Source organism: Octopus sinensis, linkage group LG7, assembly GCF_006345805.1.
Source record: "Octopus sinensis linkage group LG7, ASM634580v1, whole genome shotgun sequence".
In the NCBI taxonomy this organism is placed as follows: Eukaryota; Metazoa; Mollusca; class Cephalopoda; order Octopoda; family Octopodidae; genus Octopus; species Octopus sinensis.
In genome coordinates this window covers 52212788-52238108 of record NC_043003.1, presented here as the reverse complement: position 1 = coordinate 52238108, position 25321 = coordinate 52212788, and the positions used below count along the sequence as shown (strand labels likewise).

At 34.6% G+C, this 25321-nt stretch overlaps 1 protein-coding gene and 1 long non-coding RNA gene across 2 annotated transcripts in view; one reads left to right on the top strand and one right to left on the bottom strand.

Moving 5' to 3' along the window:
- The window catches only part of LOC115213827 (transitional endoplasmic reticulum ATPase), a 43326-nt gene extending 18208 nt beyond the window's left edge, over window positions 1–25118 (top strand). Inside the window, exons 3-19 of the mRNA XM_029782723.2 lie at window positions 2584–2756; window positions 2850–2930; window positions 5660–5852; window positions 8448–8579; window positions 9089–9191; window positions 10000–10133; window positions 10868–11003; window positions 13489–13601; window positions 14986–15150; window positions 15577–15699; window positions 16154–16366; window positions 18341–18425; window positions 20357–20450; window positions 20537–20666; window positions 21234–21392; window positions 23819–23970; window positions 24351–25118. Coding sequence (XP_029638583.1) covers window positions 2584–2756; window positions 2850–2930; window positions 5660–5852; window positions 8448–8579; window positions 9089–9191; window positions 10000–10133; window positions 10868–11003; window positions 13489–13601; window positions 14986–15150; window positions 15577–15699; window positions 16154–16366; window positions 18341–18425; window positions 20357–20450; window positions 20537–20666; window positions 21234–21392; window positions 23819–23970; window positions 24351–24456 — 2292 coding nt within the window. The 3' untranslated portion in view covers window positions 24457–25118. The remainder of the gene's footprint in view (window positions 1–2583; window positions 2757–2849; window positions 2931–5659; window positions 5853–8447; window positions 8580–9088; window positions 9192–9999; window positions 10134–10867; window positions 11004–13488; window positions 13602–14985; window positions 15151–15576; window positions 15700–16153; window positions 16367–18340; window positions 18426–20356; window positions 20451–20536; window positions 20667–21233; window positions 21393–23818; window positions 23971–24350) is intronic.
- Window positions 21335–23671, bottom strand: LOC118764245. Its single transcript, XR_005000043.1, has 3 exons — window positions 23630–23671; window positions 22008–22011; window positions 21335–21446 (listed from the first exon to the last, which is right to left on the bottom strand). It is a non-coding gene; the product is annotated as an uncharacterized LOC118764245 (long non-coding RNA).
- Window positions 25119–25321: the final 203 nt, after the last annotated feature.

Below are 25321 nucleotides of genomic sequence, written 5' to 3'. Positions count from 1 at the left end.
AGGTAATCGTCAACACTTATGTGAGGGACAAGCTTCTCCAAAATTGTATGGTATTTATGGCCAGTCATCTCTTTGTACAGCTTGTAAAACATTTCTTGTAAATTTTACTACACACGCAATTAGGATTATCAACAGAATCTTGCAGAACTTTTTTTCTATAAGTGTCAAACCTTTAGCAATATTCTTTGCAGTGAATTTTTGTGGAATTGGTGGAATTTCCATGTTCTCATCTGTATTCTCAGTTTTCTCTTGTTCTGAGCATCAGCTCCTCATCAAATAAACATTCTCTATGAAACACTTGCAACCCGACTACCTCCTCCCCTATGATAACAACTTCCAGCCCGTCATCATCTGCAGGTGTCACAGTCTTCTCCCAATTTGAACACTTTCTGCTTAACCTTCTAGTATTCAGACTGGCCATATCCAGCTCAAATATTCTATTTGTTTTATGTTCAAACTGGCCAGATCTGGCCTCTCACACTTACCCTACAATGTCATTCTAAATAATCACATCATTTAAGTTCACTAGTGAATCTGTTTGGTGACATGTACAGAAAACTGGAGTGGGTCATGGAAGAGGAGGTGATAGGTAATAGTACAGAAAAAAAAAGCCTTCGTGCCTTTGTGAAATAAATGATCTCTTATTTGAAAATAAGATAAGGAATTAGATCATCAGGCTGTAAAACAATGCCTCAATGATATAGACGTCTAACCTATGCTGGCACTGAAAAACATGTAAAAATGGTATATGTATATTAATTATATGATTTCAGAGATGTTGAATATTTAACAATTCAATGCTTTTCATGGCCGTTTGCCCGCTCTGTCTGGCCCCCGTGTTGGTGGCACGTAAAAGCACCATCCGTTTGTGTCCGTTGCCAGCCTCGCCTGGCCCCCGTGCCGGTGACACGTAAAAGCACCATCCGTTCGTGGCCATTTGCCAGCTCTGTCTGGCACCTGTGCGGGTGGCACGTAAAAAGCACCCACTACACTCACGGAGTGGTTGGCGTTAGGAAGGGCATCCAGCCGTAGAAACATTGCCAGATCTGACTGGGCCTGATGAAGCCTTCCAGCTTCACAGACCCCAGTTGAACCGTCCAACCCATTCTAGCATGGAAAACGGACGCTAAATGATGATGATGATGAATGCTTCAATCCAATCTAAGTCATAATACCACAAAATGCTCAGTAAATAGGAAACAATAAAATGACATATTTAGAGCTACCACATTCATCTCCATGATAAACATGGAATGAGTAAATCATTACCTTCATCACTTTACCATAGCATCCACTTTTTTGTGCTTGCATGGGTTGGATGGAATTCATTGAGGTATATTTTCTATGGCCAGATGATGCCCTTCTTGTTACCGACTCTTGCCAGTTTCCAAGTAAGGTAATATTTCCCCATGTTTTCATTGAAGATTAGAAATGCACACAGCTTGCATGATGGCAGCACTCTTTACAACTACCATGCAATGTTGAGATAAGAAAGATGTGAGTGTATACACATGCGCAATCCAGGCTTTCAGTTTCTCTATCAAAACCACATACGAGGCTCTGGTCAGCTTATAGCTATAGTTGAAGACATCCAAGGTGATTGATATCTAACATTACCACAAGGTTACAATTTTATTGGTAGGTACAGATTAGACTTAGTACCGTTTTTTTTTTTTTTATTTTTATCTTTCCTAGCAGAATGAAAGATAAAGTTAATTCCTGAGATATTATCTCAAAACGAAGGGATTTAATCTAGTGCTCTTTCGATTCTACCTGCCACTTTATAACATGAGCAATACATAGCAGTATTAGGTGAGCACTTTAGCCCCAAACCAACCTTGATTATGCAGACCTATAATCACTTCATTTCCCTTTCCACACATGATGTCAGTAGGACTTTTATCAAATGGTTTTTTTTTTTTAAAGATGAGATTTGAGATATCCTGAAGTTCATAAAATAAGCACGAATTAGGAACTAGTTTGATTCACTTCCCTCATCCACAATATAAGCCTCAAAATGTTAGACTGTGTGTCACAGTTAAGAAATTTTTATTTTAAAATGTCTAGATCTTGCTAAAAGAAACTGAACTTCCATCTTTAGAAATGACCTAGTTTAAATATTTTAATTTGAGCAGATGTATGTTAACATTAAGGGAAACTAGGTTGGTAGTGTTTGGTACAGGTTAGTTTGTGTGTTTTATAAGTGGAAGACAAAAAATAACAGTAGTTTCAAGTGGTTAATGTCCTGCTTAGTGCTTGCAATCACATTCATTATTTAACCACAAACTTCGGATCCAGGCTTGGCCTCCCCACCTCCTCAGTATTATTGAAGATTACATTATCCAGTGTGTCCTTTTTTTTAAATTTGAGCAGCCACATAAAGGCTTCTCTATTGTCATATTACATTGAGCAATGGGCTGTGCTGAAACACTAAGATACCATTTTTTGTTAACTTGAATCGATTATATGCCAGAAGCACTCAACCTCTGTGTCTGTAACTGACTTATATATCAGTCTAATGTTTTTGAAGTTCTTGAGTTTTTATTTCTTTTTAATTCTATTTACTTTTTGCATGATTTTTAGGCAAAAATGGATGAATTGCAGTTATTTCGTGGTGATACTGTCCTTTTGAAGGGTAAACGTCGCCGAGAGACTGTTGTCATTGTTTTATCTGATGATTCAGCATCTGATAATAAAATCCGAATTAATAGGTGTGTGCGCAGCAACCTCAGAGTTCGCCTCGGAGACATAGTTAGGTAGGTAAATGACTTCTTTTAAATATCTTTGCAGTTTCTATTTTTCCTTTCTTTTGTGAGTTTAATTTCTTAGTTTAAACTATTTCATTTTAGTGTCCAGTCTTGTCAGGATGTGAAGTATGGTCGGAGGATACATGTCCTTCCAATTGATGACACTGTTGAAGGAATTACAGGGTAAGTACACCATTGCTCTATTTCTGTGTAAAGATATTACTAAAACAGTAAAACATTAATGGAACTATTGATATTCCTTCTGTTGTTATTGTTTACACCTGTTCTTGAACTCTCATGATTTTGAGATTGCGCTCATAAACTTTGATATTTACTACAAAGACTAGCAAATTCTAGTTCAGTTTTCCAAATATTTCATTGACATGTGTAAAAATATATATACTCATTGATGTATTAAGTACTTAAGTTTTTATACCACTAGCTATATACACACGCTTGTCTGCAGTTCTACTATACTTTGTGCATCTGCAGTTTGCACTCAATATATTGTCTGGAATTTTTTCCTATTTCTTTCCTGGATATTGAGCATGGCCATTTCCCTTGTAGTAACATTAGGGTTTTTTTTTTTGTTTTCACCAATTTTTGTCTTTGCTAAGTTTGCCTCTCGATTACAGGTTTTGTTTCCAGAAATCTTCAGATTGTTATAAGAACTAGTTGATTAACATAAGAGTTCCCATAGACACCTGGTTTTAACTTTACTCTTATTCCCTCTAACACTATAATAAACAGGTGGGAGCTGAGGACTTTGGTCCTCATGCACCCATATATCCGCATGCTAAATTTATTGCTGAACTCTTTGTTGACTGCTCCTTTGCTTATTGCAACTCTATACATGGCTTGTATGGCCCTCATAAGCTGTTCATATATTCCTAGTTAATGACAAAGTTATGGAACATGGAAAAAGCCTTCTCTAAGTCACCTGAAAGATGGCATTGATAGTACTTTTTCTTGATACAGATCTGAACTACATCCAGCCTATGCTAATTTAGTTCCTAATCACTTGTGCTTTCCATGGCTTTCAAAAGCAGGTCTAACAATTTGTCATGTTTGCATCAATATAACTTCTGTTCAAAAACAGAAGTTATATTGATGCAAACATGATGTAATCAATAGCAACAGGGGGAATGTCAAATCAAGAGGATCTTTTTCACCTTTGTAGCAATCAACAATGTCACTTCTTTGTCAGTTATTGGCTATAGCCCTTCCTGTACTACCAGATTCAATTTGCGAGTAACTAGCATTTGTCCTACTTTGCCAAATGTTTTAATAATCTCAGCAGCAATTCCTGAAAGACTAGCTGCCTTCTCTGTTTTTGTATCCTTAACTGTGCTGTCAACTTGAGTGGTTATCGTTCTATTGGTTGGGTCTGTTCCTGGGAGTTGACTATCTCTCTCTTTCTCTCTCCCTTGTGCATTCTCCCATTTTGGAAACTTTATAATAGCACTCCTATACCTTTTCCCAGTATCGTTTTGGTTTTCTTTAGTATATTGCCTTGCAATTCAAAGCATCTCAGCAAAAACTTGTTTTTGCTTCCGTCTTAAATATACTTGGTCTAACATCTCTTTCAGGTGCTTGGTATTATTCTCTGCTTCCTCTATTCTCCCAGGTTACTCAGGCTTTTTTTTAACACTTAAACTGCTCTATCTACATTACTATTCTACTACCACATCACTTTTTATCTGCCAGGAACCTTGTACCAGCCATATATCTCATTTACAGCCTTTAGCACTCCTTACCTACTAGGCTATAATTATCCATCTCTTCCCTCTAGCACTTTTCTGAAAATAAGACTGTTCACTCATTTCTAGCTTCAATATCTTTCTACAGACTGATTTATCTCTGCCTGCCTAGTTCTTATTCTGAAGTTACTTTTCACTAGTCTATGTTTGGTATGTTTTTCCCCAGGGAAAGATTTTTTATTTGTCTGCCTTTTATTCTGGCAAAGATGTCAAGTCATTAGCATCACAGAACTTTAGGAGACTTGATCCCTCCTTATCCCTTCACCAAAACCAGACAAATTCTCAGTGCACACCATGGAGTCTATCCAAGTGTTACCCAGTATGTCTTAAAATATTCAGCTACAATAATGTAATTTTCCTTTAAGTAGTAGTCTGCATGAGATCCTTTGGATTGTCTGCCAGCTCAGATTGTGATACATACTTGATTACTTGAATAATTTCTCTGCCAACCTTTTCCTCTTACACTTGCTGTCATCCACCCAGAATTTATATCTAAAAAGAAAGAAATATCCAAAAAATAAAAATGGAAAAAGAAGCAGGAAGATGTATGAAAGCTATACATGCACACACTCTCCTATATGCACTTTAATTTGCTTCTGCTAAGTTTTTATTTACCAAATTTCATAAGGTATTGGTTGACTTGAAGATATGATAAAAGGACATTTTCTCAAAGTACCATATCTATTAGAGCAGTTGCTTTATGTCATAATAAAGTTATGTTCACTTATGGACAGCCTATAATAGCTCCAGTAGTAAAGTTTGAATTCCTAACCCTTGTAACCACTAATCCTTATGGCATAACTCCAGACATTATTATATGAAAATGTTTGAAAAAAGCAAAAAATGACATGTTTGTTAATGTATCCAGAGAACTATTAGAGCATTGGACAAAATACCTTATAGTGTTAGCTCCTTTTACATTTAAAATTCAAATTTACCTTTCATTCTTGCAAGTGCTAGTCAGATACTGAGTCAATATAAATGACTATAGTTTTGTATGCAGTTCCCCAGTATGTCCTCAGTCCAATCAATGAAACCAGTAAACAAATAAACATATCATTATCAAACTGTTAATTGTTTAAAATTGGTCTTGAACTAAATACAGATAGCCATTGCAATGGTTGTTTGAAACTATATGATTTATATTTTCAGAAATTTATTTGAAGTTTATCTGAAACCTTACTTTTTGGAAGCTTATCGTCCTGTTCGCAAAGGAGACATCTTTCTTGTTCGAGGTACAATGAGAGCTGTTGAATTTAAAGTTATTGAAACTGACCCCAGTCCATATTGTATTGTGGCACCTGACACCATCATCCATTGTGAGGGAAAACCTGTAAAGAGAGAGGTAAGAAGTTTGTTATATCATTGGGGCACTGCAAGAAATCTGTTTTACCTGACTCATTCTACCTTTTTTTTTCTGCTTTTACTTTACACCATTCCATTATTCTCTTACTGTCTATTGATGACTCTTTTCTTTACTGCTCACCTGTGTGTGTGTGTGTGTGTGTGTGTATAAAGTCTTTCTATTATTTACATTGGATGGATATGTGTCCTCATCTTGTTTGTTGTTACCATGTTTCGACTGATTTACTCTCCTGTCTTCATCAGGTTTTTTGGTAGAATTTTGAACCCAACCCTGGGTTCTCATTCCTAAGGTATTTTTTGCTGATATTATTATTTATTCAAGGTACTGCCTGGAATTGAACTCGGTTAGTTGCCTGCACTCTTAACTATTATGCTATATGCTCGTGGGCAATTATAGAGTGAATTTTAGGGCTTATAAACTTAATATTTTTGTATCCTTCCTTAATACCGTTCCTATATTCTATTCATATCTGCACTAGGAGGTTATTGTGTCCTAGCATATGTACTGCCTCTTAGTTTCCATATCTTCCAGTGGTGTTCTCTGTCTATTATTTTAACTTCATCCAACAGGGGAAGGTGGTCTCCATTTTTCCATACATGATCAGCTATACCCGGTTTTTCAACATTTCGTGTCACAGCTTTGCAATCCTTTACCCTTAATTTGAGTGGGCGGCATGCTTTGCCTTTGTGTAACCTACCATAACCGCACGGGATGGAGTACACACAGTCTTTGGTCATATTGTCTTCTATTGGTGATTTTACTCTTGCATATTGTCCTGATGTCATATGGGCTGCATGTCTTTTGTATCGTTTCTGAGATGCCTTTCACATAGGGTAGACAGATTGTGGTCAATTTATGGGTTTCATCTCTCTCCTCTTCCTAATTGGAGTGGATAGTATGTTTTTGGGGTATTTATTGCTTAATAGATTGTTACTTAGCTTGATCATTTCTTCATGGTGTGTATCAGGATCGCTACTTATATTCTTTGGTCGATGTTTTAGGCACTGAGCAATCCCTTGCTTTACACTGTATGGATGGTGGGAATTGAAGTTGAGGTAGTGTCCAGTGAATGTTGGCTTGCAGTATACGTATGTCCTGAACCCATGCTTAGTGCATGTTATTAATACATCCAGGAATACTAGATGATTGTCTTTTTCCTTTTCTATTGTGAACTGTAAGAATGGCTTTATTGAGTTCACATGATCTAGCAGTACTTGGACATCTTCCTGGTGGAGCCAGAGTATAGTGTTGTCATCTAAGTATCGAAGCCATAAAGTTGGCTTAAGTGGTGTTGATCCTAAACCCAAATTCTCAAAGTATTCCATGTATATATTGGCTATTATTGGTGATAATGGCAAACCCATAGCTAAACCCTCATTCTGTTGATATATATCAATATCTATTCTGAAGTAGGTAGTTTCTACACAGAAGGTCAACATTTCCATCAAGTTTCCTATTGGTATACTTACTATGGGTCTTAATGGAATACCATCCTTGTGAATCTTAGAGAGGCCATACACATGTGGTAGCTTACTGTAGTGTTGGGTCAGTTGTCTGAACTTCATTGATATGAAGTGACTCTTGTTCTTGATTAAAATCTGTGACAACTTCCTCTGTTTTCAGAGTTGGTTCTTTCTTTACTTTACTGTAGCTACCATCACTTATGAGACTTGCCAATTTTTCAGAGTAGTCAGACTTGTTCATCACCACCTTAGCATTGCTTTTGTCTGCTTCTTAATCTGGCATCTTTACAATTTCAAATTCTCTCTTGTATGATTTTCTAGATCTTGTTGGATTCTCTATCATCATCTCTGGTTATTCTCTCAAGTAATGAAGATAACCTGTCTCTGATTTCGTTATTTAGTTGATGTTTTTTCCAACGGTTATAATGGATCCTCTGCCCTTTCCACAACTCTTCAAGCTTTATTTGAATCCACTGGTATCATTACATTCAAGCCAGTGGGTATTAACTTTGAGTCTCTACATCTACACAGGGAGGTTAGATGCTTTGAAAAACGAGCAAGTTTCTGATGGAGTTTCTCTGTATGTCTCCATTGAAGTCTAATGTCAGCTCTGTACCAATTAGATAATACTGTTCTATATTTTAGAGATTAACAACAAACAAGATGAGGACACATATCAGTCCAATGTAAATTAATGTACAGAATTCCTCATCTCTAAAATATAGAACAGCAATGGAATTCTGCTTCCACATCTGGGACAGCACTGCTGCTACATAGACGTCCTACGCTACTTTCTCTTCACTCTGCCTTCTCTCCTGCTATTACAGTAATTAGTTTCTGCTCCTCAGAGCTTGCTGGTCTTCTGCCCACTTTCTTATCACTCTTTTCATCTCCCTTTTTGTGTTTGGGACCCTAACCACTATGTTTTATCTTCGCTCTTCTAAATGTCACCCTTTTATCAATGTTTTTGCTATCAACTTCATCCATCTTGGAGAGCCTACCTATTAAGGCCATCATCTTTGTGACTGCTATTTTGTAAGTAGGAAAAAAAATGATTGTTTTAATTATATATTGTTGTGTAACCACTGTGCTTTATTGCATCATTGCTTAGGATGAAGAAGAAGCTCTTAATGAAGTTGGTTATGATGACATTGGTGGTTGTAGGAAACAATTGGCTGCCATTAAAGAGATGGTTGAACTTCCACTCAGACATCCACAGTTGTTCAAAGCAATTGGTGTGAAGGTAATAAACAGCTTTTCAATGTTGATATAAAGTGTACATCACTTCTATATATCAACCTTCTCTTTCCGCATTTAGTCTAAGAATATTTATAATTATTTTTCCATCATTTTATTATCATAAATATAATTTAGAATTGTAGATATTTGTAGAGATGGATCTTTTACCTATTGCTAAATGATTTAGCTTCTATTTTAAGCTATGTAGATTTTTACTTCAATATTTGGCATTATAAGTACCAGGCAACAAACCAACTGACTAGTCTAAAATTATATATTTATTACTTGCTTTATGACAAATAAATGTATAGTTTGTGTCCTGTCAGAGGTTTGCTTGTTCTTTTTTCTGCTTCTAGTTGCTAATTAAACTTAGCAGTTAATTTATAGGGAGTCATTTGTATAAGCTAACTACTTTGTAACCTTGGCAATATGCATTAATACAATCTTGAAATATTTTAAAGAGTATTTGAATTTTTTTTTCCATATCTGTTAGTAATTTAAATTCTATTTCAGCCACCAAGAGGAATCCTCATGTATGGTCCACCAGGAACAGGCAAGACTTTAATTGCTAGAGCCGTTGCCAATGAAACAGGAGCCTTTTTCTTCCTGATTAATGGTAAGATTTCTTTTTTTCTATGGGATTTATTTCACTTACTGAAACTGGAAGCTGGTACTTACAATCAAAAGATAACATGTAACCATTAACGGCTAGGTGATGCCAGATAATGACTTGAGTTTTAGCTTCCTTTCCCATTCTAAAACCTTATTTAATTGGTTTATCTGTTGTCTTGGAAACCACTGAGTAAAATCACTGTTTTTGGTGCAAAATTTAAGTTGGTGTAGTTCAGTATTTCTTGTGTGTGGGTTGCTTCAGTATAGGATTTGAGTACCAGGTGTATAAAACTTTATATCAATAAATATATAATATAGATATACCTTGTTCACATTTGGTAGGGCTCATGATTTTTTTGAAAATCAATGTGGTTGAGACATTTTTTTCCCTTATCTACAGACACTTATTTCTGTGGTCTGGGTTTATCATCCTCTGTTTAAAGCATATTATGACACAAGTAAATCTCTCATATAAATGGTCACTGAAATTTTATTATTGTAAACTAAAATTGCATGCTAAAAGTTACCTTAATACATAATTATATATATATTTATTTGATAGGTGAATGTAAGAAATATATAAACCAGTGAAATAGTTTTATAAAGAAGGGAGTAATAAGATCTCGTGCTTGGCTGGTTGTCAGCAAGCATTTTTCTTGCATGAGTTATATCCTTATCACTATGCATTGGCATTTTAATCTTCTCAACTAGAAGAGTAGAATTAGTTTATTTTTTTATATATGGTGGCTATTCCAACAGCCAAATGTTTAGCCATGGTTCTTTGTGTTTCACATGTTTATTGTTTATTATAGGTCCAGAGGTAATGAGCAAACTGGCTGGTGAATCAGAGAGTAATCTGAGGAAGGCTTTTGAACAAGCAGAAAAGAATGCTCCTGCCATAATCTTTATTGATGAGATTGATGCTATTGCTCCTAAAAGAGAGAAGGTATTGTTCTGTTTTTCTGCTACAATTTATGACTTAAGTATTTTGAAAGTTCTTAAATCTTTCTCTATTTTTTTATCGTTATCTCAAGTTATTTATTGCAGAATGAAAGATCATATCCTATTTTTCTTTTATTTCTAATCGCCATGTTTATTAATAGAACATTTACTTATGGTTTCCTTGTGAATCCTTTAATGCATGGATGAATGTAAAAGGTATCTTGAAAACTGGAGTTAACTTTATTTGGAAATTTATGGGATGGCTTTGCTTATTTGTACTAAGTACTGGATAAATATGGGTTGCTACAAGCAGTCAGAGCTGCAGTAAGCAGATTTCAAAAGATTTTAAGTTCAGAGCAGTAGTTTGTAAATTGTAATGGTTAGGAGTATCAGAAAATTTATTAAGTAAGTAGAAGCTTTTCCCTGAACACAGCTTGGTATATTAGGGATAAAAAGTAGGTTGTGGGAACGGTCTCTATAACTGAAGTTTAAGTTAGTATGTGTTCAGTGTAAATTATTCAAGACACTGAAGTCTGCTAGGTATTGATTTTGATTTTATCAATAATCTTTTAGATGTTAATGGGCTGTATTTAGCTAAATTTTTTAGCATGTGTAGGCATTTACATTGCTTAATTGTCTTTGATACATTTGAACGTCTTTTTTTCAAAGATACCTGTTTTGAAACTTTTTGTTGTCTATGAAAATATTTATATAAATGTTGTTTCTATTTATTGACAGACTCATGGAGAAGTTGAAAGACGTATAGTTTCTCAACTGCTGACTCTGATGGATGGCCTAAAACAACGTGCTCATGTTGTTGTCATGGCTGCCACCAATCGACCGAACAGTATTGATCCAGCTCTCAGACGTTTTGGTACTTATATTTATGTCATAAATTTGACTAATTAACTGGGTGTTTTTTTTTTCAGTTGGAACTGATTTAATGAGAACAGCAACTGATGCTTGCATCTAAAGAATCTAAACTTTTATTTCTCTTTAAATTCTGCTTCAGTCAACTTCGAAATAAATTAGATAGAAGGGATAAAACAAAAAATAATTCTATGGTAAGTTAAATTAACTGGTTTCATCATGTGTGATGGCCAACTTAAGTTAAAATGATGGTTAGTTATCACAGTTATGTAGTGTTCATGGAACCAGTGCAAGATTGATAAAGTATTTTGGCTGCATGTGATTGATGTCTTTGTGGAGGGTTAGGGAGGAGTGAAGGAATTGGTGTTGATGTGAAAGCAACCAGATCATTTGTGTACAGAAAAAGTGTGGGGAAGCATAACCGAAACTGGGGGAAGGGAGAATTGACAGGAGTGTGGCTCAAAGAGAACTCCATCAGCACAGTCATGATGGTGCATTCTGACAGGAAGCTTACAGTTCAAGAGATGTCCACTGGTGGGCAGCTTGGTCTAGACAAGTGGTTCCCAAACTTTTTTTACTCACGGCTCACCTTACAAGTCAAAATATTATGGTGCACTTTGTACATAAATTCTAAAATTTATTCAAAAGGGTTTTTATACATATTACCATAGCATAAACTATAAAGTAAATTATAGATAATTAAAAATACAGAAAAATTGCACATAATTATTCTTTATTCAATATATGAAGCAAAGTTATAAGAAATATGTGCTTGATGTTTTTTGGAAAAGTTTTTCAATATTGGGACGTAATTGAGAAAGACAAACCCTCAGTTCTTTAATGCAACAGAGCCTCTCTCTCTCTTTTTGGATTTGATGTTATTGAGGGTTGAAGATCCCAACTCACATAAATATGATGTGGAAAACTGCATCAAAATGGATAAAGCTTTTCTTGCTACTGAGAGGTATTGTTCAAAATATATCAATAGGTAACTCAGCATACTTGATTTTAAGTCTGCAGATACTGGATATAGATGTCAATTCCTCTTCACATATTTTCAGACCAATATTAGATAGAATTTAAAGAAGGGATTTCAAACCCAATCATACTCTTCTGTGTTCAAATACAATAGAAGTCATTTCTGTTATGCAGCTTTTACATATTAAGGGAAACATTTTGAAGTTACCACCTTCAGCTCTTTTTCCCAAATTACACATTCTTTTTAAATGAAACCAGCTTATCTGTCGAAGTGAGAATGTTCTCATCTTTACCTTGCATAATTGTGTTGACTCTATTAGGTTGTGCAAATATCCCTGTTAAATATTCCAGCTTCGAAACGCAAAATTCACATTGTAGATATTCCAAGAAGCGTTCAGGTTTTACTTTAAAAAATGCAAGCAATTCCTTCTGGAGTTTATGTATGTGACCATACGTTTTGAGAGCCATCTGACTTTTGTGTGTATAAGTAAGCACTTGTGCTGGGAATCCATATCAACACAAATTTGTTCAAATAAGCAACACTTCAATGGCCTACTTTTAATATAATTAACCATTTCAACAACTTGGTTTAATACTTCTCATTCTTAGTTTAGAACTTAGTATTTAGTTTTTTGCCACTTTGACATTTATATATGAACTTTCAAGTGAATTTTGGTTTGTATTTTTCATATTCTGAAATATAACCATGCCTTTTTGAGGTGCACTTAATTGCATTTTGTGGCACAACAGTGCACGGTTTGAGAACCACTGGTCTAGACATTGCTTTTACCAAATCTCATAAGGGTGAGAGACTAGTGGTGAATGATGCATTCTGATTCTGAATGGCAAATAATAATTTTGTTTAAATGTATAGAAGAAACTGAGCAGTTGTTTCTAGAAGTAATAATGGTGGCTTAACAAAAATTAGTATTTATAAGATTCTTTACAGAATCGTTCTGCAGACTAACACTCACTGTAATAATCACTTGAAGTCTTCTAACTTTTCTATCTATGGATAATAACACTATAAGACATCAGTGCTGTGATTAAGAAGTTTTTAGAAACAGTTTTTGTAGGTCATTTTGTATATCTCGGGTTTTATTAATAACATAGATTTTGTTATGTTTAGAAAGAAAAATATTTCCACCATTCTCATTTTTTGGTGTTTGTCATGACTTCTCCTTATCTAACATGATATTGTAGGACAGTTCATTTGACAAAAGCACTAAAATGGCAAAAAAAAAAAAAAAAACAGATTTCAGAAAGATACCAGAGATATTAAAATAGCTTGTACAAGTATTTTTTTGCTGTCACAATCCATTTTCTTTAATGGTGATTTCCTTTGCATTTCTTATGTCTGCTGTAATTAACAGATACCTGTATTTAATTCTAATGATCTATTACCATCAATTTTAACTTGTCAACCCTGTGATTAGTAAATCTCATTACCTATTCATATGTAAAGGAGTTATGAACATCATTACCAATTAGTCTATATGGTTTTCTTACAGGTCGTTTTGATAAGGAAGTTGACATCAATGTTCCTGATGCCACTGGTCGTCTTGAAATTTTGCGTATCCATACAAAGAATATGAAGTTGGCAGATAATGTTGACTTGGAACAGGTAATCTCACTCCCTTACTTTTGCAATCAAAGAGAACTGTAGAAATGAAGTACATTGTACAAGTTTACTACCATAACCTTGGGTCGACTTTCACTTAACATCATCATTTAAACATCCATTTTCCATGCTCGAATGGGTTGGACAGTTTAACAGGAGCTGGAGAGCAGTCCAGGTTCTAATTGTCTATTTTGGCATGGTTTCTCTGATTGGATACCCTTTCTAATGCCAACTGCTTCACAGGGTATACCAGGTGCTTTTTGTGTGGCACAGGCACTAACATGTGGTGCCAGCACCCGTTAATGTATGAAATTCTGTGAATAGAAACAGGAAATCTGTTGGATTGTCTGTACCTTTTATTGTACTACTTTCTGGTCCTTGAGTGCCTTTAAGTTTTGGATCAGCTCTTTGGTTTGAGGATAACCTCTGAGTTGAGATGTTTTACTCTGGTCTATGTATATGACTTAATTGCCAGCGGAGGTAGCTTTATAAGTGAATAATAATGTAATGTTGTTTATTGTGGTTGTTTAACCACAATATTCTAACTTTGAAGATCCTGCCTCTTATCTATCCCCCACATGTTTTTAGGCTTGCAATATTCAGTGTATCCTTCATTAAGACATTGGGTGTGTTCTGAGGGAGACCAGACCAAAATTTCCACTTGGTTAGACAATTCTGTAAGCAGTCACCGCTTTGGCTTGATGAACAAGTGTTGTCTCTGCTGTTTAACCTTTTTGTTACCATATACTTGTTGAGATATACTGCTTTTATTTCAATTAATTTTGAAAATAAGGGAGGGTTTAGTAAAATAACTTCTGTCATTATTAAGCTAGTGTTTGGTTCATAAATTAACATACAATTTTGAAGTAAGATTTTAATCACTTTAAAGTGAGAAGTTTGTACCATAGAACCAGGGGTTGTCTCAGGTGGGTTGGTATCAAAAAGGTTAAGAGCATTTCCAACTGAGCTGATCCATGACCCAAAGCAACTGTGACTGACACCTTAGTTGTACTCATCCTATTCTATATTGGAATGTACCTTGTGTATGTGTGTCCTTTTTAAGACTATAAAGTATCATTAGAGGGAGATTTAGCCGCTATTTCTAGCAACTGAAATATCCGCGTAGCTGCTCTCTCTTTGGCTTCAGCTTACTCTGAGCAGATAAATGTTTGGCTTTTTACTAATGTCGATACATTGATATTAATCATAATCATTGTTTTTGGCATTCACTTTCTAAACTGGCAGGGGTTGGACAAGACTTTTGAGGCTGTGTTTTATGATTAGATACCCTTCCTTACTTTAACCCTTTTCGTTGCTGCTTAAGATATATGTAGTGGGTCTGTTATAAAAACCGGGATACACAATGTGAATTTTCTTTTTGCTGCAGATTGCCCAAGAAACTCATGGTCATGTTGGTGCTGACTTGGCATCTCTTTGCTCTGAGGCAGCTCTTCAGCAGATTCGGGAGAAGATGGATCTTATTGACTTGGAAGACGATTCGATAGATGCAGAAGTGCTTGATTCTCTGGCAGTTACAATGGAAGACTTCAGGGTATGTACACATTCCATCTTTATATCTCTAAATTTTTCTTTCTCTCTTCCTCTCCTTCCCTTGTTAACTATGTATGGTCATGCTTGTGTGACATCTGTTGTGAGATTACCTGTCTTTCATAAATTTCTCTTTGAATATGAAGGTGTAGAGCATGGTGATAGTGACTTTTTTATGCCAGCATGTCAATATTTTCGTATCTTTTATAATCCTGTCATTGGAGTGTTACTTAAATGTATTTTAGATATAGGTAAAAGCATATAAGAATTTTCTAAAATGATTTTGCAGAAAGTATTTTTTTCTTGTAAACTCATTGCTTCTAACATGTCTTATAGGGTACTGTAAATATAATACTGTTCTTATTGTCTCCTAGCTGTTACTATTTCTGTGGATTGTTGTTAACTTTTCTATTGGACTTCATATTTTCAGTGGGCTCTTGGAAAGAGTAATCCTAGTGCTCTTAGAGAAACTTCAATTGAGGTTCCTTCTGTCACTTGGGATGATATTGGTGGTCTTGATGATGTTAAGAGAGAACTCCAAGAACTTGTTCAGGTAAGCTGTCTTCCTTTTTCAACCAAATTTCTAATGAAATGCAGTTCATGAGCTTACATTTTCAAAATATTTGTTAATTTGGAGGGGTTCAGTAAAATAATTTTAAGGGAAGGTTTATATCAAAATCTTCCTATTTTTGTCTTTCTTGATAAAATAGTTAACATTAGAAAGGGCCATCAATTAACTGTTAACATTTAAGTCTGAAAAATAACCTAAGAATAATTTTTAAAAAAAGCATTTACATGTTCTAGCACTCAAGTATGTACTTTCTTGGAAAATTTTACAGGCGTTTCCTATTCAGTGTTCTATACAATGTCTTCCATTTCAGATATATTTTCCTACTTTCTCTTTGAAAAATTGAATTCATATAATAAATTCTGTTATCTTAACATTATTAATTTCTACTTATTTAGTATTGTTTCTTGTCTTTAACTTTTTTAAAATTGTTTTTCAGTATCCTGTTGAGCACCCTGAGAAATTCCTCAAGTTTGGCCTGACTCCATCTAAGGGAGTTTTGTTTTATGGGCCACCTGGATGTGGTAAAACCCTATTGGCAAAAGCAATTGCTAATGAATGCCAGGCCAATTTTATTTCTATTAAAGGCCCTGAATTGCTTACCATGTGGTTTGGAGAGTCTGAAGCAAATGTCAGAGATATCTTTGATAAGGTAACCTTTTTCTTCCTATCATGACCTCAAAATTCATAGACTTACTTTTAAGCTCACACTCTCTATGAAGCATATTCCATCAACAACTTTTCTTCTCAATTCTTAGATTTGGGCTTTCTTTTTGGCTGCACTGCCTCCTATATTTCCCAGAGAGAAGGTCACTATCTCCAGGATCTTAATGGTTTTGAATTGCCATTGATGCTTCTGCAACTTTGCTTTTTTTTTCTATGTTGTGGTGTTGGCCTTACACTATTTTTTATTTCTGGAAAGAGGCAATCCATATTAGTTTGACATCTGCCCTTTGACCTGTGCAGCATAGGAGGTCTTATCTGGAGCTTGCACTCTGCTAGCATAGCTCTTTGGGTTATTGACTCACACAAGTCACAGTAATGCAATAAGAACTGGACTCTGTGTATAATGTATTACAAAAAGAAAAACTAGTTCAAATACAATAAAAAATATATAAATATGATCTTTGCAATTCATCAAAAATATTTCAAATCAACATTGAAAAACTTTCCAGTGAGTTAGAAATCAAACCAAATATTGTGCCATCTCAATAATATTCTAGGGATGTTTGTGTGTAACTGAAATATCTCAGAAATAGTATATTTTATTTTAATTTTTTTTACATATTTATTTTCATACTTACCTTCAGCAGTGCTTTACAAATTTTGGTGACATTTGGACCTCTATTTAAATGATTAAACACAATTTTTGTTTGTTATTTATTGATGTAAAAAAAAACATGGCTTCCATCACATTAACACACATATAGAATATACACATATGAATGTCATGGCGTATCAATCAGCACAAACGCATATCTACTATCTGTGACATACACACACACATAGTCTTTGCGCTCTCTAAGAAAATAAAGTCAACTTTTTGCCGTACACTATATTTTAACCACTTAGAAATATTTTTAACTGAATGTGATTTCATCATCCAGAGTTCGTTAATTTACGTAAAAATCTTTTATTTATTTACTCTTCATCATCATCATCATCATCATTTAGCGTCCGTTTTCCATGCTAGCATGGGTGGACGGTTCTACTGGGGTCTGTGAAGCCAGAAGGCTCATCAGGCCCAGTCAAATCTGGCAGTGTTCTACGGTGGATGCCCTCCTAACGCCAACCACTCCGTGAGTGTAGTGGGTGCTTTTTACGTGCCACCCGCTCTGGTGCCAGACAGAGCTGGCAAACGGCCACGACGGATGGTGCTTTTTAGGTGCCAACCGGCAACCGGGCCAGGCGAGGCTGCAACGGAACGAAACGGGCGGTGCTGGCAACGGTCGCGAAACGGAAAGTCTCTTATATGCCACCGGCATTGGTAACACATCTGCAATTTCCATTGATCGATTCCATTGATCAATTTCGATTCTTGTTTTAAAGTAAAAGAAAGTGAAAGATGTATGGACATGTGCGTGTGAAAGAGGGAGTGAGGGGGTGCATTGTGTACGTACATACATCAATACATATGCATACATCTTTTTTGTATGCCTGTGTGAGAGAAAGTGAGTGAACGTGTGTGTTCTCATGTATGTGTAAATCTCTCTCTGTTTCACGTTAAAGCAAAAGTAACAGGTGATTTTCAGGATTCAAAATTGCTAAAAAAAAAAAAGCTTCTGCTCATGTAAATTGATTACTATTGTTTGGATAGTTCTAAGTAAATAAGTGCAGAAGTTATGTTAAATATATATATATATATATATATATACATGCATAAGTACCATGAATTCTCATTCTACAAACTGGCAAACAATTCTATGAATATTTTACCGGGCAACGCTGGGTAGTATGTAAATATATATATATATATATATATATATCCCAATATCTTTTGATATTTTTTTTTATTTTAGAAATACATCTTATTGATTAACGATTATCTAACAATTTCTCTTGTAATATTTGTTGTAATTACCAAATAACTGACGAGATATATTTTTGCTTTTTCCTACATTTCTAGGCTCGTTCTGCTGCACCATGTATCTTATTCTTCGATGAATTGGATTCAATAGCTAAATCTCGTGGTGGAAGTGTTGGTGATGGTGGTATGTATTCTCTTGTGCTGAATTCTGATTGAGGAATGATGATCCCCATGGTGATATATTTTTTTGTTTGTAGCTTCAGGAATAGCAGATTCTAGCATCAACTCTTTGAAATTGTCAAAGCCAGTTTAAGATATTATGTTGTGGAAATTCTAAAAGTATACATGTTTAATTTGTTAAATGATATGGAAAAATCTTTTACTTTTAAGGAATTTGGTTTTAAGTATGAAGGTGTTTTAAATTGTTTAACCCTTTTGTTACCAAACCGCCCAAAGCCGCCCGAAAAAAATTTTGGTTAATGTGACCAAACCGCCCAAACCCGCCCGTATTTACCTATTCATATTTAAATGAGAATATCAGAGCAAATCTCTTTAGTACATTCGTGAAAACACGTATTATACTTCGTAAACAGTTCATCTACAGTTTTGTACAACAATCGAAGTGTAATTTTAATTCCGTGAATTTTGGGAGATTTTTTTCCGAAATTTGTTCCTATTGTGTTTTCAAAATTTGTAATTCTGACAAAAAATGGATACGAATTTCATTATATCAAGCAGCGAGTCAGAATTCGAAGGATTTTCTACTGAAGACCTTGATAAATCTAACTCTATGACTGAAAAAAAAAAGCACATGGTATTTGATAATGAATCTGTTTCATTTTCCGAAAGTGAAAACAGTGAATCCGAGAGCTCTGACAGCGATAAAGAAAATGAATTGGCACCTGAATGGAGTGAAAATTTAAAAACTGTTTCTTTCGGTGATATTTCTGAAGAAACTGGACCAAGCCACAGACTTTCCCAGGAGAGTAAAGCCTTAGACTATTCTTTTTACTTTTTCGAATGAGCCTATTTGAAATCATTACGGCGGAAACGAACCGTTACGCTAAATGTAAACAAAGCGAAAGAAAGGATAGTTAGTGGTTTCCCACAACCTTAAATGAAATTAAGACTATTTTGCCATAAATATTATTATGGGTATCAGAAAGTTACCCAGAATAACAAATTCTATCGTAAAATTGTATACCCGATTGAATATTAGCTAATAACTCATTTTCTATAGCGATGTTTGAACAAAATTTTAATAATTTTATATTTTGTTGAATTTACCTGTATCTACCTGCAATTAGAGTCACTTTGTGACAAAAATTATAGTATAGAATTGGTTGAGAACATTTCATTAAATTATCTTCCAAAAATCACATTAATATATTGATAAATAAAAAAGTTATAGTTGTTTAATGAAACCAGACTAAATTTATGATTATGTTAGAAATTAATTGAAACACATAAGGGGTGTATTTTGGTCATAAATATAGTAACGAAAGGGTTAATTCAGTTCAACGCTGGTAGATTAGATCTGTCATCAAAGGTATTTCAGCAATAATTACCTTGTTTTACATTCAGACTACATTATCTGAATCACTTTTCTTCTTCAGCAAGATGTGTGTGTTGGCTTTTAACTGTGATTTGTAGTGAGTTGAGCTGACTACAAACACTTTCAGTTTATGTATTTGGAATCCTCATCAGTTTTATGTCTGCTTTTTCATGCTTGCACGAGTCAGGTGGAATTTATCAGTTTTTCTATGGCCAGATGCTCTTGTTAAACTTCACCTATTTCCAAGCAAGGTAATATTTTCCCTTTGTGAAACATATTTTTCATGGAAAGATTGGAAATGAACGTCACTTGATGGTGCTCATTTACAAGCTTCATATGATGTCAAAACAAGGGTAGATACACATACACACAACTGGCTTTGGTTGGCCCAGGGCTATAGTAGAAGACATTTGCCTTCGGTGTTAGTTAGTTGGGCTAAACCTGAAACCACATGGCTGTAAAGCAAGCTTCTAAACTACACTATCATGCCTGCAAATACTGTTAAGTTAGAAAATTTTGTTGACTTGCGTTTAATTTCAGTTTTACCTTATCACTTTTAGGTGGTGCTTCGGATAGAGTTATTAACCAGATGCTAACAGAAATGGATGGAATGAATGCAAAGAAAAATGTATTTATCATAGGAGCTACTAATAGGTAAATTGATTTTGTATTTCAAAGAAATTGCTCTTTTGTATTTTCTGTTGTTATTTCTTTTCTAATGTTGTAAAATTTTGTTGCAGACCAGAAATAATTGATGCTGCCATTCTTCGACCAGGCCGTCTTGATCAGTTGATATATATTCCATTGCCTGATGGAAAATCTCGGTCTCAAATTCTAAAAGCTAATCTACGAAAATCTCCTGTTGCTAGAGTAAGTTCTATTTTACTAATTACTCAGAATCTGTTTTAACACTTCAATGAGCATTTGTAATACATTTATAATGAGAAAAATCATTAGTCTTGTTGTCAAGAAGACATTTTAAGGGCAAAGAAGAGAACTCTGAAATTTAAGTTAAGGTATAAATGAAGAAATGCAGGGAGGAGTAAGTAGGCGTGGTGACAGCCCTGATCATGTTTGTCTTATTATACCTCCTTAATGAAGTATAGTCTAACATGTAACTGTCAGGCATAGTTTTCATAAAAATTAACCCCTTATTAGTTTGAAAATTTTGCAGGTATGTTATAAAATGTCAGTTTGAGGTTCCATTGCCTCTCTGAATATACAAGATTCTCCTGTGCTGGCTCATATTGCCTACTGGAGTTCTATTTCACTTGTTGCTAAGTAGCTGGCTCATATTGCCTACTGGAGTTCTATTTCACTTGTTGCTAAGTAGTGTTCCTTGTCAGATTGTCAAATGGACTAGTTGATAAAATATAATCACTCGAACTACACTTCATGAATTTCTTCATAATATATTATTTTGCTCTGCTTTTTCAGGATGTCGATCTAGAATGTCTTGCTGTAAATACAAAAGGTTTCAGCGGTGCAGATTTGATGGAAATTTGCCAACGTGCTTGCAAATTAGCAATTAAAGAGTCAATTGAAGCTGAGATTCGATTAGAGAGAGAACGCAGTCAAAGTGCAGATGCAAACATGGTGAGTAGTAATGCTCTGACAACTAATGTGTTTGGGACTTCTTCCTATACATTTCTCAACTTTAAAAATTTTTCTTTTATAAGGGTTGTGTTAAAGGTTTGTAAGTTTGTTTGTACATTTGTTTTATGACCAGACCTTCTTTTCACTAACAATTTCTGTCTGGGATATTTGTTTTTTCCACTTGTCTTTGAAAGCATAAAGCTGCAAGACTTGTTTGTAGAAAATGTGAACACATCAGTTTGCCTAGAAGGTGTCATGTGTAGATACAGAATGTAACATTCTTACATACTCTTATAAACAAGGAGCTGCTGTTCAGCCTCTGTCTACTAATTTCACTCACAGGGCATTGGTTGCCTAAATGCTGTGTTTGAACCTTGTTGGCAATGTTAAATATGCAAAATTATTAGTCAGAAAAGAGAAAGGAGGGATTCATTAGTTTTGTGCGTTATTGCATGCCACCAATATCTAGTTAGCTTTATGTCTCTGCAGCCGTTACCGAAAGATTCTTTCTATGAAATTGTGCTGAATGATCTTTTAAAGCTTGTTTATCATGTGCAAAAAGTAATGAGTGTCAGCATTTGTCTGTTTTAGCATTTTAATCCGTTCGATACCAACGTGCCTGAAACTGCCTTTGGTTCTAAGGTACAAAATTCTTGTTTTAAAAGGATCTAATTTAGAATCTTCCAGCGAAATTGCATGTTAATTTACATTCTAAATATGAGGTTAATAAGGACAGTTATTTTATTAAATTATTCATTATTTTAAAAATGAATTGAAGAAAAAGGCTAAATAAGTTAGGGAAAGGGCATAGTAAACAACTTTTGAAAGTCTCCCCCATAGCTGTTGAAATTGCTGCCATTGAAGTTTATTCTCAAATTGTGTTGGTTTAATATCAGCTGGGAAAATATGGACTCGGGGTATTCCGGTGAGGTTGGTCTTTTGTGGCTGAGGAGATGGTTAGAGTTTAGAAACATTAGGGGTAACTTTGAACTGGATGGAGAGAGTATGCAAGTAAGGGCTCTTTCAATAAAGAGGTCCCTGACTAGGGATAGAGGGCTGAGATAGGAAACAAACAAATTGTATGCTTCTTAAAAAATGAAACTGCTTGACATATAGAATATCATTCATTTACCATCTTTCTAATGTCTTTTTTTTTTATCTAACATAACTATAAAGTGTTTATCTTCAGCTTTGTTATGAGTTTTAATGAGTAAGATTGTAGGTTCAAACCTTATCACCTCACAAATATTGTCATATGGAGTAAACCACATTCCTATTAAATGAATTTTGGATACTCTGAAGTTTTCTCTAGAAATTCATAAACAATAATATTCAACATTATAAAATTGCAAAAGTATCAACTGGGAGTATGCATTACAATACAGCTTGTTGAGATGTTAATTAGGTCCATCACAGCTTTTATTTGGTGGATACAAGTATCCATGCAATTGTTGATTCATTTAACTATATAAAAAAATTAACCTTCTTGATTAAAAATTATTAAGTAGGCATAGGAGTTGCTGTGTGGTAAATAGCTTGGTTATGAACCACATAGTTCCCAGTTCAGTCCCACTGCGTGGCACCTTGGGCAAGTCTTTTACTATAGCCTCGGGTTGACCAAAGCCTTGTAAGTGGATTTGGTAGACGGAAACTGAAAGAAGCCCATCGTATATATATATATATAAATAAAATGTATCTGTGTGTGTATATGTTTGTGTGTCTGTGTTTGTCCCCCAACATTGCTTGACAACCAATGCTGGTGTGTTTACATCCCCGTAACTTAGTGGTTCAACAAAAGAGATCTGATAGAATAAGTACTAGGCTTACAAAGAGTAAGTCCTGGGGTCGATTTGCTTGACTAAAAGGTGGTGTTCCAGCATGGCCACAGTCAAATGACTGAAACAAGTAGAAGAGTAAAGTTACAAACTAAGCTGTTTTTCACTATCTTTTTCTCTCTCACAGTATTTTCTTTCTTTCTCATTTCTCACTGCTATTAAATAAAAGTGCAGTTGAATTTATTTGCGATCATGTGTTAAGTGCACTCATACTGTGCAGCATCTTAGAATGCATGTCTTCTATAGCCTTAGGTTGGTCTGGTCCTTGTGAATTAGTCAGAAAGTGTATAAGTTTATCAGATATTGCTGTAATTCAAATAACCAACCTTGTCATGCACTCTCACCATGATTATGCCTGAGAATTACATTAAGGATACAAGTGTTTATGGAATACTCAGCCACTTAAACTACAATGCAATGAGTGGGTAGTCCAGTTCTATTGAAAATTACAGTGATGGTAATAAATACCGAGTATTTACACTTCAGTTAAGTGACCAACTCTCCACACAATGTCAGCTTTACTTTAGCACATGACATTATAATTTACATTATAGCTGTATGTTCATAATTGGTTTCCTTTTGGTTTTTCAGGAAGTTGATGTTGACCCTGTCCCAGAGATCCGTAAAGACCATTTTGAGAGAGCTATGGAGCCAGCTCGTCGTTCAGTATCTGATAATGACATTAGAAAATATGAAATGTTCGCTCAGAATTTCCAAAGGAGTAGAGGTTTTGGAAATTTCAGGTATATCTATTTCTATATGTGATTAATATTATATATAATTGACAACAAATGAATTATATGATGTATGTAGCTTGTTATAAATTTTATCTTGGCAGCATTGGTTTGTCGTTGTAAGGTAATGCTAATTGCTGTTTCATTGGTTTAAAACTCTGTAGTGTTGCAACCTCCTTTATTATCATTATTATATGTAGTACATACCAAAGAGGTTATTGCAGGCATATTCAGTAAGGATGATCACTTGTATAAGGAACTGTATATGCTTATATATGTTTGTGGAAGATTGTGTGATTGCTTGCATGTATGGATTTGCTCATATGGAGATGTGTATATGTACAATCATATTCTAGTACTAAAGCTGCAATATGATTTTTTTTTTTCAGGTTTCCTGGTAGCAGTTCAACAGGTGGAAATAATCAACCATCCGGAACAGGTGGTAGTACTCCTAATACATTTGCTGATGATGGTGAAGATGATCTCTACAGTTAGATTGTTACTTCCAGCAAAGTCTTTTATCACCCCAAACAATTTATAAACAAAAAAAAATTTTTTTTTTCCTCCTCTGTCAACCACTTTCAACATGTCTGCTGTTGAATTTGTTAGTTTCACATTCCCTTCTCTCAATAATTTGCCATTTCACTTATCAGTTAAAATGTAGAGCTATTCAAGTATGTTACTTCATGGCCATTTCAGAATTGCATAGTTAAAAGTGGAAAAAAAAACAAAAAAACAAAAAACAAAATGTCTCTAATATCCAAATTTTCATACTTTTTTTTTCTTTATTTTTTACATGTTTCCCATTGAAGTTTTTACTTGAAAATTTTCTCATTTCCCTCTCATTTTATTGATAAATGGGAGGAGATCTTATATTCCAAGAAAACACCTATTCGTAAAGAGAAAAATTTATAAATGCCTACCTACTTTCTCCTCTCCCTGCCACTGAAAAAAATTTAGAAAAAAAACAAACCAAAAATGTGAACTAAATATTACAGAAAACATAATTTAAAAATGGACAAGACATGGACAATTTTATTCAGACAACAAGGCTAAAATGACAAAGGTATATGACAAAAGACGGTTCAAAGCACTGAGATGTTTAAATCGAATGTTATTGCTATAATAAAATACCTATTTAAAAAAGAAAAAAAAAATTAGAGTATGTTGTTCACTTTGTATTTTTAATGATGAAAAGGTTTTGTCTGTGTTTGGTATTTTTTTTTTGGTTTCCCCCACCCTCAGTGATTTCATGTTTACATCTGTTTTTAATTATTTCTTTTGATTTAATTGCTGTTGTTTTGGATTGTTTGTTGCTATCCTGTAAGAAATTTCAGATGAAATTTTTGAATGCTGTTTA